Source organism: Meles meles, chromosome 8 (genome assembly GCF_922984935.1).
Source record: "Meles meles chromosome 8, mMelMel3.1 paternal haplotype, whole genome shotgun sequence".
Classification (NCBI taxonomy): Eukaryota; Metazoa; Chordata; class Mammalia; order Carnivora; family Mustelidae; genus Meles; species Meles meles.
The window spans coordinates 81,638,327-81,654,679 of record NC_060073.1 but is presented as its reverse complement, the minus strand read 5'-3'; the positions used below and the strand labels follow the sequence as shown (position 1 = coordinate 81,654,679).

The 16,353-nt window shown below is 35.4% G+C and overlaps 1 protein-coding gene across 1 annotated transcript in view; it reads left to right on the top strand.

Moving 5' to 3' along the window:
* CNTN5 (contactin 5) overlaps positions 1-16,353 on the top strand; it is an 867,308-nt gene that overhangs the window by 833,233 nt on the left and 17,722 nt on the right. Inside the window, exons 20-21 of the mRNA XM_046016150.1 lie at positions 7,463-7,649; positions 8,089-8,201. Of these exons, the coding sequence (XP_045872106.1) occupies positions 7,463-7,649; positions 8,089-8,201 (300 nt within the window). The remainder of the gene's footprint in view (positions 1-7,462; positions 7,650-8,088; positions 8,202-16,353) is intronic.

Sequence of the window (16,353 nt, the reverse complement as noted above, 5' to 3'; positions counted from 1 at the left end):
TGAAATTTTCTTATAAATCAGAAGAAAAATTTTAAACATATGAATCTAGATACCAATGAGAAAAAGGGGAGTATTTCTTCTATTTTTAAAGAGTTTTCCAAAATATGAAGAGAATGCATTAAAAAAGGTAACTAAAATAAAATATTCATTAGAAGAAATAAAATGCAAATCTGATACTACTAAATATTTAAATGAGTGCTTCAGAGTACAAATTGAGAAGTACTTTGAGAAGTAATCCCAGAATATAAAGTTAATGAATAATGAAATTTTACAGTGACAGAGAACCTAGTAGACATGAAAGACAAAGGAAATTTAGTACATAAGCAACAGATAACCTGTCAAGAAGACAAAATATATGGAGCAAAAGCAGTAACAACAACAAAGAAAAAATTCCAAAGTAAACAAACAGTCCAAAATAAAAGTAACCAAAATATATATCACAGAGTTTCAGGAAATATTAAAGTCTTAAGAACTCCTTTTTTGTCATGCCCACAATTAATCTATCATCAAAGTCTATTGATTTTATTTTCTAAATATTGCTTGACTCCATATGTGTCCCAACATCCACCACTATAACCCTAGTTCAGGGTATCCTCATTTCTTAGCCAAACTCTAAATCCCTTTCAACTGTTCTATACCTATTCTAGCCTTCTTCCAATCTCTTCTCCATATTGCAACTATTGCCACTTTGGTACTTTATGCAAACAAACAGATAAATTAGGACAGCTTCATATAGTTTCATAATTACAAGTGACTGTAACAAAAGTATGAATGACATAAAAGAGAGATGGTTTTTTTAGAGAAGTGGTCAATGGAGGCTTCTCAGATAAGCTGGACCATTGGTGAAAGAGATAACCATTTAGAGAAAAAAAGCTATGAAAAGAGCTTCCATAGAGATGGCACCATAAATTCAATTAGAAATGTAAGTGAACGTCTGAGACCCATTTTTCTGAAAGGCAGCAAGAAAAGTGAGTTAGAACGTAAAATGAGGTTGGAGAAGACACAGAGACCATATCAGGTAGGGCCTTGGAAACCATAGTGAAGAGTTTGGAATTTATTCTAAGTGCAATATGGAAAGTTTTTAACAAGGGAGTGATCTGATTCATGTACTTCAAAAAACAAGATAAACAAACAAAAACTTTGGACAACTGGGTGTATCTTTTCAAAAAACAAATGTACACCCCCACTCTCACCCCTGCTTAAAATCCTTCAATGTGTTATAATTGTTCCTGACCCCTTAATACAGACAACTAAAAGATTTAGCTCCATCCTTTGTCTCTAGGATCAAATTAAGCCACATTCATCATCAACTTAAACATCAACCTAACTGGACTTTTTTTTCAGAATACGTATACTCATTCTTCTCTTCAGACTTCACACACTATTCCTCTGCCTTCCTTCCCTCTTTTCCTGCTTAGCTCCTACTTTTCTTTCTGCCTCTGCTCAACTATTTCTCTTACAGAAGCCTTCCCTGACCAACCACTGAAACCTATCTCGTATTGTAGATCTCTAGCAAGGAGCAGTTTGTCAGAACCACAATTTTATGTTTGTGTGGTTATTCATTCAATGGCTACTTTAGCTATTATTTTTTCAATTAATAAACTTAAAAAAAAGAAAAAAAGAAAGAAAAGTAGTTTTAGGTCCACAGCAGATTTGAGCAGAAAAAGTAAAGAGAATTCCCACAAACCCTTGTCCCTACACACTTACCACTTCCCCCACTATCAACACACCCCAACAGAGTGGTACATTTTTTATAATTGATGAACCATACTGATACATCATCACCATTCACAGTCCAGAGTTTAAATTAGGGTTCATTCTTAGTGTTGGATGTCTCTAAGTGTTTTGACAAATGTACAATATCCACCATTATAGTATTGTACAGAATAGTTTCACGGCTCTAAAAGTCCTCTCCGTTCTGGCCTATGCTATGTCTTTTTTGACTCACCATTATCCGCAGTTGCTGCAGGCATAGTTCTTGGTAAATAATACATATTCAAAAAATTTTTAAATGAATAATTGAATTAATAATTTTTAAGAATAGAGTCCTGTTAAAATATTTACATTTTAATATGCATTTAGATTTTAAAAACAAACAAGCAAAAAACCTCTAAGCTCCCTAGAAGAAAAAACAAGTTACTTTGAAAGATGCAAAAAAATCAATTATTCATTTGCAGCATTAAATAACAACAGAAAATAGAGCTATGTTTATTAAATTCAAGGAGTACAATATTGAATGAGCAGTGATCAGTAAGTACAATTAAAGATATAGAGATAAATGACTACAGGAACTAAGAAGAAAGTGTATTTTTAAAATCTAACTGGTAACAAAAATCAGAAGATAAAATATTAAGGAGACTTCTTCACTTACTATATATATATATATATATATATATATATATATATATATATATAACTGAGAAGTAAACTTCACAACTCATCCAGTAACCATCTACAGCAAATGGCAAAAATTATGGATTTTGATCCTGCAACTTCATGTAAAAGAACTGGATTGTGTGTGACATGAATATCTTAGAACCATCACAGCAGAAAATCAAGTATACTATCTGTATGGTTAAAATTATAATTATTCTAGAGAGACAACTTTAGATAAAAATTGGATATTTCCTAAGAGGCATCCTGTAAATTTAGGTTCAAATCTATACTCTTACAGGTACTGGCTGACTCAGAAGTTATGTTTTCTCCCTGCCATTAATAATATCACATGTCATTATAATTTTAAATAGAGTTCTTAAGAGACAAAATTGGACAATCAAAATAATATGAAAGATATCAAAAACAGAATACTAATAGACTTACAAATAAAAATCAGATGGCTCCAAACCCATGATGTACCTAGAGCTTAAAACTTATGATGTATCTTAGATTCATAAACTTTTTTTGGAAATGAAAATTTGTAAAAAATATTTGAAAACCAGTGTGACTTTATTTTAAGGTTTATTTTTTAATTAACATAGAATATATTATTTGTTTCAGGGGTACAGGTCTGTGATTCATCAGTCTTACACAATTCACAGCACTCACCATAGCACATACCCTCTCCAATGTCCATCCCCCTAGCCAACCCATCCCTCTCACCTTCCTCCCCTCCAGCACCTCTCAGTTTGTTTCCTGAGATTAAGAGTCTCTTATGGTTTGTCTCCCTCTCTAGTTCATTTTTCCTTCCCTTCCACTATGATCCTTTGTCTTGTTTCTCAAATTCCTCTTATCAGTGAGATCATATGATAATTGTCTTATTTTGCTTAGCATTTACCTTCTAGTTTTTGTATCAAAAATCATAATAATTTTCATAACTTGAGACCCCATAATCTCCTGTGTGGGATTCTATCCTGGGGAATTAATCCAATATGTAGAAAACAATACAGATGAGGATATTTGTGGCAACATTTTAATGAAAAAAAAAAAAAATCAGTTGGAAGCTACCCAAATGTTCCACAATAGAACACTGGTTAAATAATATTTGGTACACAGACATATGATAGAATATTACTTAGAAAAAAGAGGAAATATTTATGTGTAACTCTAATGTTAGAGAATAAAATTGAGACATACAACTGTAGGTACATTAATTAAGTATATGTAATGAAAACATAAGAAGAGATACACAGACACATACCAAAGATAATTATCTGAAGTTGATAAAATAGTAGGTTATCTATGCTTCTTCCAGTTTTAGATATTTATATCCATTTTAGTGTTTTTGACTTAATTTCAAGTGATCTCATATAGAGTTTGAAGTATATGCATTGATGAAATATATCATCAAGATAGGAATTGACAAGGAAATCTAAAATACATTTATACATACACACATGTATACATGAACATACTCTACATATCTAGTATTTAATATATGTATGTTTAGTATACATATTGATTGAATAGACATAGTCTGCAACTTGCTTTTTAAAACTTAATGTATCTTAGATTACCATATGACCAGAAATCCATCTGTGAGAAGGTTGCAGGAGTAGTTCCAGGCCATAATGATTGTTTGGAAAATCTTGAGGCTGGGTGCATGCAGATGGTAACTCAGAAGCTACTCAGATATGAAATGGAGGTTATATGGTACTTATTTTCCTTTTGTCTACAGTCCTTGTATTGTGAATTGTAATTTTTAGTAGCATTGAATTAAAATTGAAAAAAATAAAAGAAGGGAGTTGAATCATGGGGAGAAAAATGAATGAGTAAGTCTCAACATTAGAAGGTGTGTGTGAATTGTGAATACTGTATTACCTCAACTTGAATTTAAGAATCATAAAAGAAGCACAATATTAAACTCCAAATATTTTTGTTTTACTCTTTCTCCCATCAAAAAAAAAAAAAAAAGAGTGGGGGCAAATAATTATCATTTCACTGTGAAAGCAACAACTCCTATTCTTTTGTTTTAAACATGATAGAAATAGACTGTGTGGACTTTTTTTTTTTTTAGATTTCTCTGTAGATTTAATTTTTTTATTGCTTTTTTAAATTAAAGTTCTATATTTTAATTCCAGTATAGTGAACATACAGTGTTATATTAGTTTTAGGTGTACAAGACTTCTTAATCTTATCTTATCTTATCTTAATAAATGTAGTCTTAATCCCCTTCACATATTTCACCCATCACCCCAACCCACCCACCTCTGATATGCTTTATTTTAAATGAGTACCCTCAGTTAAAGTTGTTTTTTTTTTTTAACAAGAACATTTTTTACCTGAAGCATAGTTCAGAATACAGTGTGTAGTTTTCAGTTGGAATATGCTGGAATTTGTTTTTTTTTTTAATTTTTTTCATAATTAGTTACTTAAGAAACATTTTATCTTTCAATAGGTTGTTTTAATTTTATGGTAATTAATCAGAGCATTAAATATTCAATATTTAGAAGTCAAAATTTATAGTGAAATCTTTATCAAATAAATTCAAATTTATTGAATTCAAACATACTTGTTTCCCTCAAATATATTTATATATATTTAACTAATTTAAAATAATCTAACCAATTAAAGAAAATTAAAACAGAGAAGTAGAAATCAGATATATCACTGGAAAGGTAAGATATATGTTTGTTCATCTAATGACATGTCAGCCAATTTTGTAGTTTGAAAATAACTTATATTTATTCTCTTAAAATATTCTCAAAGACGAAGCAAGTTAAGCTAGTTTTCAGAATTGGGAATGAGTCCATAATCATATAAAAGTTAGGATTTTAGAGGATTCCAACTTATTCAAACATATTTTTGAAGTTCAGTCACTTAACTGTATACCAGTTCAAATCTGTGAAGAGACAAGGATGAGAAATAGGAATTTGTCTTTTTAGCCTTTAAAGAAAATAAAGAGATAGATATATACAAAAATATATGAGATCCATGTAGATGTTTCAGAAAGAGTTTAGTTGCAAAGAACTAAATTACTCTAGTTTAAGTAAGAAGTATTATAGTAATTAAATTTTTTGTAAAATTATTGACTTAAATTAATGGACTTCAGGGTGACTTGAAAGATCAAGGATGATTTTCCAAGTCAAACTATATGACCAATACAAAGGAAGATGTCTTCTAAGCCACCAGGCCCAGAAGCATGCTCCATTGCTATGGCCACATTCAGGAAGTTGCTGCAATCTGGAGACCTCAATCTTGTTGCCATTTCTAGAATCCCACCGTGCAAACTATGATTTGCACCAACAAAATGGAAGCCCTGTGCCCTGATTCTTGGTTCTTATAAAGCTAATGCTGCCTTGGCGTGGCAGGGAGGAAAGGAAAAATAGACTCCATTAATATGCTTACCAGCAGAGATGCAAAAGCAGAAGTTCAATATCCATCTCACTTTTACTTTCAAATTTCAGGCATATTCATCTGAGTGACTGATGCTAAAACACATTGCATCTTAACTGCAGAGGAGTCTTAGAAATAAGAGTTTTTGCTCTCCATCCTCTGCATTACAAGGAGATAACTAGAATGAAGAGTGAAATGAATGTTGAACACTAATGTAACCATATCCCTTTGGTTACTCAACATATATACACATCCTTTTCCCCACTCGGCAACACTCAAAAGCAACAATAAGCAACAACTGTGTTCCATACTGATATAATGCAAATATCACTTTTAAAATGAAAATGTACTGACCCTTTCCCTAAGCAGGAAAGCCAAAGAAAGTTCCATCAGTAAATCTGTCCATCTCATAGTGAAAGTTTATTCTTCCTCTAATGAACTATATTAGAAAGTTACCTATCTACAACACTACATAAAATATCAGAAGAAAGGAAAGGGCCCAATTCATTAATATGTATACACAAAATAATACCTGGAAGAAAGTATAGCTATTATAGTCTTCATTTCACAAAGTTGCAGTGACAATCTTCCTTCCTCCTCTATTTCTTATTGCCTTTGCCTTCAAACAGCACCTAGGCTGGTAGAGGACTTTGAATGTGATGTGGTGACTCAAATGTTTTTTTTTCCTGAGAGACAAGAGCCTATAACGACTTCCTATAGTTATAGCTGGAAATGGCAGTCTTTGGTATGCTCCAGAATATTTCAAATAACAAACAAAAAACACCTCGCTATCCACAGTGTATAGCAGCCTTAGCTGAAAGCCTCAGGAAAATGTGGTGTTTGTCATTCTAGCCTCTACAGTAGACAAAGCACTTGAAGGAGGATGAAATGGGTGCAGTCATCTACTTCTTCACCACAGTAAAAATGGGGTGGGAGGGGGACTACTGTTCTATTACTTTTACCACAGTAAGTAAGTAGAGGAATAAAAAATACTCTTTTCTCCACTTAAATATGGTCACATTTTAATGTCTGAGATAATGTTAAGCTTAGGTATACAAAGAGAGTTAGTTAAACTCACAAAGGGCTCAAGTTTGGTATGAGAGCTGTCACATGAGCTTATAATCAGGAAAGATCACCTCAATGCATAAATTATGCTTTGACAGAAAATTTCCTTTCTGCCTCCCTCCCATATCCTAGCAATGTGATAGGTCTACATTTAGACCACTCCCAGATATCGTGAATGTTCTGTATCATCTCTTCTCTATTAAATCCATATGACTTATATGACTCCCCTTTATGTTGAGCCCACAAGGAAATATTTTTCATGTCTCTTTCTCAAAAAAAATCAAAGTTCCATGACTTTGAAAGGTGAAAATTTCTGATAACCTATGAGAGAAAACACTTCTTCAATTTCTTTGAATGATTCTTCCTTAATGTCAGGATGTGTTTTGGGCCCTTTCCAAGAAACTCAGGCTATCAGGCTAGATGGTAATACCAGTTATTGTTCTGCTGAGTCCTAAGATGCACACAGATATAGATCAGACAGTGACTAACACTGATTTTGCCATGTTAGTAGTACCTGTTAATTGGATGATATAGGAGTGATTTCTTAGGGTTTTAGGAAAACCAAACAATCTCAAGCATAGAAGAAACTTCAAAATTAATCTGTCATTTAATAATCTGTTGACAGGTTGGTTATTGGAAAGACATGGAACAAGAAGATGCAGCAGAAACAGTCAAAACAAGAGGGAATGAGTCCTCTCTCATTCTGACAGGATTAGAAGGAAATACTTTATATCACTTCACAGTGAGGGCTTATAATGGAGCTGGATATGGGCCACCTAGCAGTGAAGTGAGTGCAACCACCAAGAAATCCCGTAAGTGACTGGGGTTTTTTGTTTGTTTCAAACAAAAGGAAAACATCTTTTAACATTTCTGAAAGCCATGTGAGGTACAAAATAAGGAGAGCTGAAGGGGAGTTTTAATTCATAGTCTTGCTTGAATGCTTAGATCTAAAATCCAAAACTAGCTCAGAAAATTTTGCATTCACAGTAGATAAAGGTTATCTTCCTGTGAAATAAGGCCAAGCGATTTTGTCACAGAAGGAAGATAAAAGGATTCTGGTACAAAAGCTCAGTAGAGTAGCTATTAAAATGACATTCTGGAGCAAAAACCCTCCTTATCTGACTCCAGTTGGAAAGAAGCCTACGGTGCCAGTCAACTACCAAACACAAAAAAAGATTGAAATACAAAGATTTAAATGAAGAAATGGATTTAACATTCCTTGTCAGTTCACTTTCACTTTTTATTTTGCAGCCCCTAGTCAAGCACCCAGCAATCTCAGGTGGGAACAGCAAGACTCTCAGCTTTCTCTGGGCTGGGAACCAGTCAGACCATTAGCCAATGAATCTGAAGTCATGGGCTACAAGGTCAGTATGTTTCTTCACTCCCTTGTATAGACACTCACCTTAAAAATTGTTAGTATGAGGATATGCAAATAAAAGGCATAAAAGGCCATTAGCATACATGTTTTTTCCCAGTCATATTCTACTTGTAAGTTAGAAGAAAACTCCCCTAACAATAGGTCAGCCATAGCAGTCAAAATCAGTTTTAACTGCACAAGGCATAGGAAGGGAATGAGTAGGAAAAGCAGCAACAGTTTGAATCCAAGATGAAGAATGGCTTCATGAAGTAGTGTCAGTACAAACAGAACTTAAGCACAGAGTCCTAGCATTTTCTCCTAGAAGATAAAATTTTCTGGCTGATGACAAAGACTGGATGATTTAATTTGTGTGGAAAGACTACTAGCAAAAAAAGAAAAAAATGTTAGGTCCAACACTTTCTTAAGTGTTTCTTTCTTTCTTTCTTTCTTAAGAGTCCATCTTGGGGTGCCTGGGTGGCTCAGTGGGTTAAAGCCTCTGCCTTCGGCTCAGGTCATAATCCCTGGGCCCTGGGATCGAGCCCCGCATCAGGCTTTCTGCTCCATGGGGAGCCCTGCTTCCCCCCACCCCTCTCTCTGCCTGCCTCTCAGCCTCCTTGTGATCTCTGTCTGTCAAATAAATAAATCTTTAAAAAAATAAAGAAAAGAAAAGAGTCCATCTAGAGACACCAAGCTCCAAAAGAGACACAGCATTTCACATATGGTTATCCTGAAATGTGTCAGCGAGCGAGCTATATGAAGACATTTAGATTGTTAATGGAAGAACAACTATGTGGTCTATATATTGATTGAGTTGAATTTCAAATTATTTTTTCATTAGACTCTCTGTCTTAAACTCAATACATAGCCATACATTGAATATTATTTATATCAAAAATTGTAAGCATTTTAATAATATTTAGACTGAAAATCATCATTTATGTAGCTTTTCAATTATCAGAAATTATAACACAGTATTTTGTATATAAATTGTTAAAAATCTGAAGCTAAAAACTTAAGAAGTTATAAATGAAATGTATTTTTAAGGTAAGTAATTCCCATTAATCATATTTTAAAACACAAATTATATTATTTCTTACAGACTATATGGATGGCAGACATCCTTCATTATTCAAACATTCACACTGAAATCTGTTCTAATCCTTAGAGATATTGAATTTGATCTTTTGTGGGAGGGCAGGTGACCCATTTTTTAGACCTTCCCTTTGCTCTCTTCCTTCTATACTCTTACCCAAATAACCATGTTCTTACAACTTTTCCTCTAAGGCAAATACACCTTCAATAATTAAAAGTAGCAGTGTGGCCACAAATGGTGATATACCTTCCAAGAACCAACCTAATATTAGAACTATGGCAACCAAACTCCCTAACTGGAGGGGCAAAGTAGAAAACAAGAAAGAGCTACATGAAAGCCTATGGTTACCTGACAGAACCAGTCAGCATAAGGCACCTCTCAGATAATAAACCCTGAAAAATACGTGAGGTTGGGCATAGGGTTCCCAGGCAAGGTAATTCTTTTTGCTCACAATTACCCCATCTATTTCTGTCACTGTTCTTCCTCTTTATATGTAGTTGTTTCCCCAACCAGACTGTATGTGATCAAAGGCAGAAACTCCTCATCATTTTATCCCCAATGTTTCTAGAATGAATGAATAAATTAATTAATTTAACCCAGCTAGAAGTATATTATGTATATATTATCAGAGTGTGTTTTTCCAGCATGCTCTTCTTATTTGTGAAGTGTAGTGGGAAAAGAACACTGGCTTGTGAGTCAGACTTTCTTTCAAATATTATATGTGTAACTCTGAGCAAGTTGCTTAATCTCTCTGAGTCTCATTTTCTTAACTTCAAAATGACAAAAATAGCAATAAAATAATAACTATCATGCAGAATTATTTATGGATTAAATAAGATAATGTATGTAAAATACCATATAGCTATTAACATATAGAAGGTGTTCATTTTAAAAAAGCTGTTATTTATTCTAATTGTTTTGGGAGAAGAATGTCTGGTTAGGTGAAATTTTAACAAAAGGAACTAATCTTTGAAAGTTGTCTGCATGTTCTATCTAAATGAAGACTGCAGAAGTTACCTTGGCATACCTTCTTGCTGGGGGCAGAATCACTAGCATGTTCCATCTTAGTTGTACAAGTTAATGACAAATTAGGTACACATTGATAGAAGATTTTTTTCTTTTATTTCCTTGAAATGGTTATAATTTCTTATGTTCTTGAAAAGAAAGAGCTTGTTCCTAAGAAAGGAGTCTGCTGGTAACAAATAGAATGAGACCTCAAAGCCTGTTCTTTTGCAACTAAATCTTATTAGAACTTCTGATAGACAGGATAATTCCCAATGAGAAATCTATTGGCAGAAATGTCACAAGGAGGGGTGCCTGGGTGGCTCAGAGGGTTAAGCCTCTGCCTTCAGCTCAGGTCATTATCTCAGGATCCTGGGATGGAGCCCCACATCCATCTGGCTCTCTGCTCAGGAGGGAGCCTGCTCCCCGCCCCCACTTGCCTCTCTGCCTACTTGTGATCTTTCTCTCTATGTCAAATAAATAAATAAAATCTTTTAAAAAAAAGAAAGAAAGAAAAAGAAATGTCACAAGAAATTTTCCCATGAGGGAAAAAGGACTTTAGGCTGATGACTGTGGCTTAACACAGTGCCTGAATTCTCCTAGGAAAGTCTGTTTTTCATAGGATGAAACTCATCATGAAACATGCACAAGGGGCCAGGAATGTGATTAGAAACTAATAGCTGCAAATTTAAACTACAGGGATGTAACCCAGAGAACACAAGCTTGTAGCCCCCTTTTCTGAACATGACTTTGGAGAAAAATCCTCCAGCCTAGGCAAGGATCTTCATTGCAGCTAAAGAACTATACCATTTGGATGGAGGTTCACCCAAGTGGCCAAGCGTAAGCATGACATTCAGAGGGAAAAAAACCTCTTTGATTTCTGCTACATCCCCCCAACTACTGCCAGACCAAGAATGACCTAACCACTAGACCAAGAATACCAGTATAACAGTGGACCACCTCTTAAGCTTAATAGCATATGGCAGTCACAAAAGATTGACAAAAACAGGTACAAGTCAGTACACTATATCTTTATCCATGAGGCAATTCGAGGTAGAGGCCTTCCTGCTTTACAGGGTAAGAGAAAGCTTCCACAAGTAATTATAATATCAAAAAGAGAAGTACATTTATTTTTACTTTGTCTTTGCCAAGTTACTTTACTTTTATAAGCAAAAGAGATCACTGGAAATGTACCTGGTGTGTAGGTATGATGTTGGGAAACTTGGAGTCAATGCTCCAATGCTTGGAGGTTTAAAATTCAAGGACTGTGTATTTACTTTTTGTATTAAGTCCAAAGTAGATGAATTCAGAAAAATCTTCATCTAGAACTTTACCAGGTTGTGAAAATGATTTAAAAATGGCAGATATAGTGAAAAATAGATTTATTCTGAAGACTTGGTCCATAAATAATACACTCAAGTCTTTTCTTATAGTCAGGATACTAAATATAAGATTGAACTCATTCTTTAAAAATAAACAACAAGGGCAGAGAAGTAGCAGGCTGAGACTACATCAAGTAGCAGGAGATCAGCTAGATAACTTATCAAACCATTGCAAACATCTACAAATCCAACTGGAGATCGAAGATAAGAAGAACAGCAATTCTAGAAACAGAAAATCGACCATGTTCTGAAAGGTAGGACCCGCGGAGAAGTGAATCCAAAGGGACGGGAAGATAGACCACAGGGGGAGTGGCCGGCTCCTGGCAAGTGGCGGAGCAGCAGAGCACAAAATCAGGACTTTTAAAAGTCTGCTCCACTGAGGGACATTGCTCCAGAGGCTAAACCGGGGTGAAGCCCATGCGGGGTCAGCGTGGCCCCAGGTCCCGCAGGGTCACAGAAGGATCAGGGGTGTCTGAGTGTTGCAGAGCTCGCAGGTATTAGAGCAGGGAAGCCGGCTACAGAGACAGAGCCAAGGAGTGAGCTCTCAGCTTGGGTTACCTTGAACCGGTCGCAGGCTGGGTGAGCTCGGAGCGTGGCCAGAGGCCAGGGAGATGGGAGTGATTGGACGCTCTTCTCTGAGGATGCAATGAGGAGAGGGGCCCCAAGCTCTCAGCTCCTCTGGGCGGGAGATTGGGAGGTCGCCATTTTCATTCCCGTCCTCCAGAACTGTACAGAAAGCATTCAGGGGACAAAAGCTCCCAAATGCAAACCCAAGCGGATTGCTTAGCCTGGCCGCTGGTAAGGGTGGTGCAATTCCACCTCAAGGAAAAGACACTTGAGAATCATTGCAACAGGCCCCTCCCCAAGAAGATCAACAAGAAATCCAGTCAGGACCAAGTTCACCAATCAAGTAAAGCAGCAGAATTCCAGAGGAGGAGAAAGCAAAGCATGGAACTCATGGCTTTCTCCTCATGATATTTTAGTCTTGCTGTTAATTTAATTTTTTTTTATTTTATTTTTTTCCTTCTGCTATTTTTTATTAACTTTTACCCTTTTCTCTTTTAACACTCTTTAACTAGTTTATCTAATATATATGTATATATATATATATATATTTCCCTTTTATATTTTTTCTTTATTTGTTTTCTTTTTTTAATTTTTTTTTTCTTTTCTGAACTTCTTTTTATCCCCTTTTTCCCCCCCCCATGATTTGGGGGTCTCTTCTGATTTGGTTAAAGCACATTTTCCTGGGGTCTTTGCCACCCTTTTAGTATTTTATTTGCTCCTTCATATACTCTTATCTGGACAAAATGACAAGGCAGAAAAATTCACCAGAAAAAAAAGAACAAGAGGCAGTACCGAAGGCTAGGACCTAATCAATACAGACATTGGTAATATGTCAGATCTAGAGTTCAGAATTACGATTCTCAAGGTTCTAGCAGGCTTGAAAAAGACGAGGAAGATATTAGAGAAACCCTCTCTGGAGAGATAAAAGCCCTTTCTGGAGAAATAAACGAACTAAAATAACCAAGCTGAAATCAAAAAAGCTATTAATGAGGTGCAATAAAAAATGGAGGTGCTTACTGGTAGGATAAATGAGGCAGAAGAAAGAATTAATGATATAGAAGACCAAATGACAGAGAATAAAGAAGCGGAGCAAAAGAGGGACAAACAGCTACTGGGACAAACAGCTACTGGACCATGAGGGGAGAATTCAAGAGATAAGTGACACCATAAGATGAAACAACATTAGAATAATTGGGATTTCAGAAGAAAAAGAAAGAGAGGGGAGCAGAAGGTATATTGGAGAGAATTATTGTAGAGAATTTCCCTAATATGGCAAAGGGAACAAGCATCAAAATCCAGGAGGTGCAGAGAACCCCCCTCAAAATCAACAAGAATAGGTCCACACCCCATCACCTAATAGTAAAATTTACAAGTCTTAGCGACAAAGAGAAAATTCTGAAAGCAGCCCGAGAAAAGAAGTCTGTAACATACAAGGGTAAAATATTAGATTGGCAGCAGACTTATCCACAGAGACCTGGCAGGACAGAAAGAACTGACATGATAAATTTAGAGCAATAAGCGAGAAAAACATGCAGCCAAGAATACTATATCCAGATAGGCTATCATTGGAAATAGAAGGGGAGATAAAAAGCTTCCACAACAAACAAAAACTGAAAGAATTTGCAAACACCAAACCAGCTCTACAGGAAATATAGAAAGGGGTCATCTAAGCAAAAAGAGACTCTAAAAGTAGTAGATCAGAAAGGAACAGAGACAATATACAGTAACAGTCACCTTACAGGCAATACAATGGCACTAAATTCATACCTCTCAATAGTTACCCTGAATGTTAATGGGCTAAATGCCCCAATCAAAAGACACAGGGTATCAGAATGGATAAAACAAAACCCATCAATATGTTGCCTACAAGAAACTCATTTTAGACCCGAAGACCCCTCCAGATTTAAAGTGAGGGGGTGGAAAACAATTTACCATGCTAATGGACATTTGAAGAAAGCTGGGGTGGCAATCCTATCAGATCAATTAGATTTTAAGCCAAACACTATAATAAGAGATGAGGAAGGACACTATATCATACTCAAAGGGTCTGACCAACAAGAAGATCTAACAATTTTAAATATCTATGCCCCTAATGTGGGAGCAGCCAAATATAAACCAATTAATAACAAAATCAAAGAAACACATCAATAATAATACAATAATAGTAGGGGACTTTAACACTTCCCTCACTGAAATGGACAGATCATGCAAGCAAAAGATCAACAAGGAAATAACGGACTTAAATGACACACTGGACCAGATGGACATCACAGATATATTCAGAACATGTCACCCCAAAGCAACAGAATATTCATTCTTCTCTAGTGCACATGGAACATTCTCCAGAATACATCAAATCCTGGGTCCTGAATCAGGTCTCAACTGGTATCAAAAGATTGGGATCATTCCCTGCATATTTTCAGACCACAATGCTCTGAAGCTAGAACTCAATCACAAGAGGAAATTTGGAAAAAACCCAAATACATGGAGACTAAACAGAATCCTTCTAAAGAATGAATGGGTCAACCAGGAAATTAAAGAAGAATATTGAAAAAATTCATGTAAACAACTGATAATGAAAGCACAATGGTTCAAAATCTGTGGGACCCAGCAAAGGCCGTCCTGAGAGGAAAATATATAGCAGTACAAGCCTTTCTCAAGAACCAAGAAAGGTCTCAAGTACACAACCTAACCCTACACATAATGGAGCTGGAGAAAGAACAAAAACCAAGCCTAAACCCAGCAGGAGAAGAGAAATAATGAAGATCAGAGCAGAAATCAATGAAAGAGAAACAAACAAACAAAAAGAACAAATCAATGAAACCAGGAGCTGGTTCTTTGAAAGAATTAATAACATTAATAAACCCCTGGCCAGACTTATCAAAAAGAAAAGAGAAAGGACCCAAATAAATAAAATCATGAATGAAAGAGGAGAGATCACAACCAACACCAAAGAAATACAAACAATTATAAGAACATACTATGAGCAACACTACACAAACAAATTCAACAATCTGGAAGAAATGGATACATTTCTAGAAACATATAAACTACCCCAACTGAACCAGGAAGAAATGGAAAACCTGACCAGACCCGTAACCAGTAAGGAGATTGAAACAGTCATCAAAAGTCTCCAAACAAACAAAAGCCCAATGCCAGACAGCTTTGGAGGGGAATTCTACCAAACATTTAAAGAAGAATTAATTCCTATTCTCCTGAAACTGTTCTAAAAAATAGAAATGGAAGGAAAACTTCCAAACTCATTTTATGATCCCAAAACCAGACAAGGATGGCATCTAAAAGAATTACAGACCAATATCTTTGATGAACACAGATGCAAAAATTCTCACCTGAATACTAGCCAATAGGATTCAACAGTACATTAAAAGGATAATTCACCACGACTAAGTGGGATTTATTCCAGGGCTGCAAGGTTGGTTCAACATCTGCAAATCAATCAATGTGATACAACACATTAATAAAAGAAAGAACAAGAACCATATGATAATCTCAATAGACGCTGAAAAAGCACTTGACAAAGTACAGCATCCCTTCCTGATCAAAACTCTTCAAAGTGTAGTGATAGAGGACACATACCTCGATATTATCAAAACCATCTATGAAAAACCCACCGCAAATATCATTCTCAATGGAGAAAAACTGAAAGCTTTTCTGCTAAGGTCAGGAACATGGCAGAGATGTCCATTATCACCACTGCTATTCAACATAGTACTAGATATCCTAGCCTCAGCAGTCAGACAACAAAAAGAAATTAAAGGCATCCAAATCAGCAAAGAAGAATTCAAACTTCACTCTTCACAGATGATATGATACTCTATGTGGAAAACCCAAAAGACTCCACTCCAAAACTGCTAGAACTTGTACAGAAATTTACTAAGGTGTCAGGATAAAAAATCAATGCACAGAAATCACTTACATTTCTCTACACCAACAACAGGTCAGAAGAAAGAGAAATTAAGGAGTTAATCCCATTTACAATTGCACCCAAAACTATACATACCCAGGAATAAAACTAACCAAAGAGGCTAAGAATCTATACTCAGAAAACTATAAATTACTCATGAAAGAAATTGAGGAAGACACAAAGAAATGGA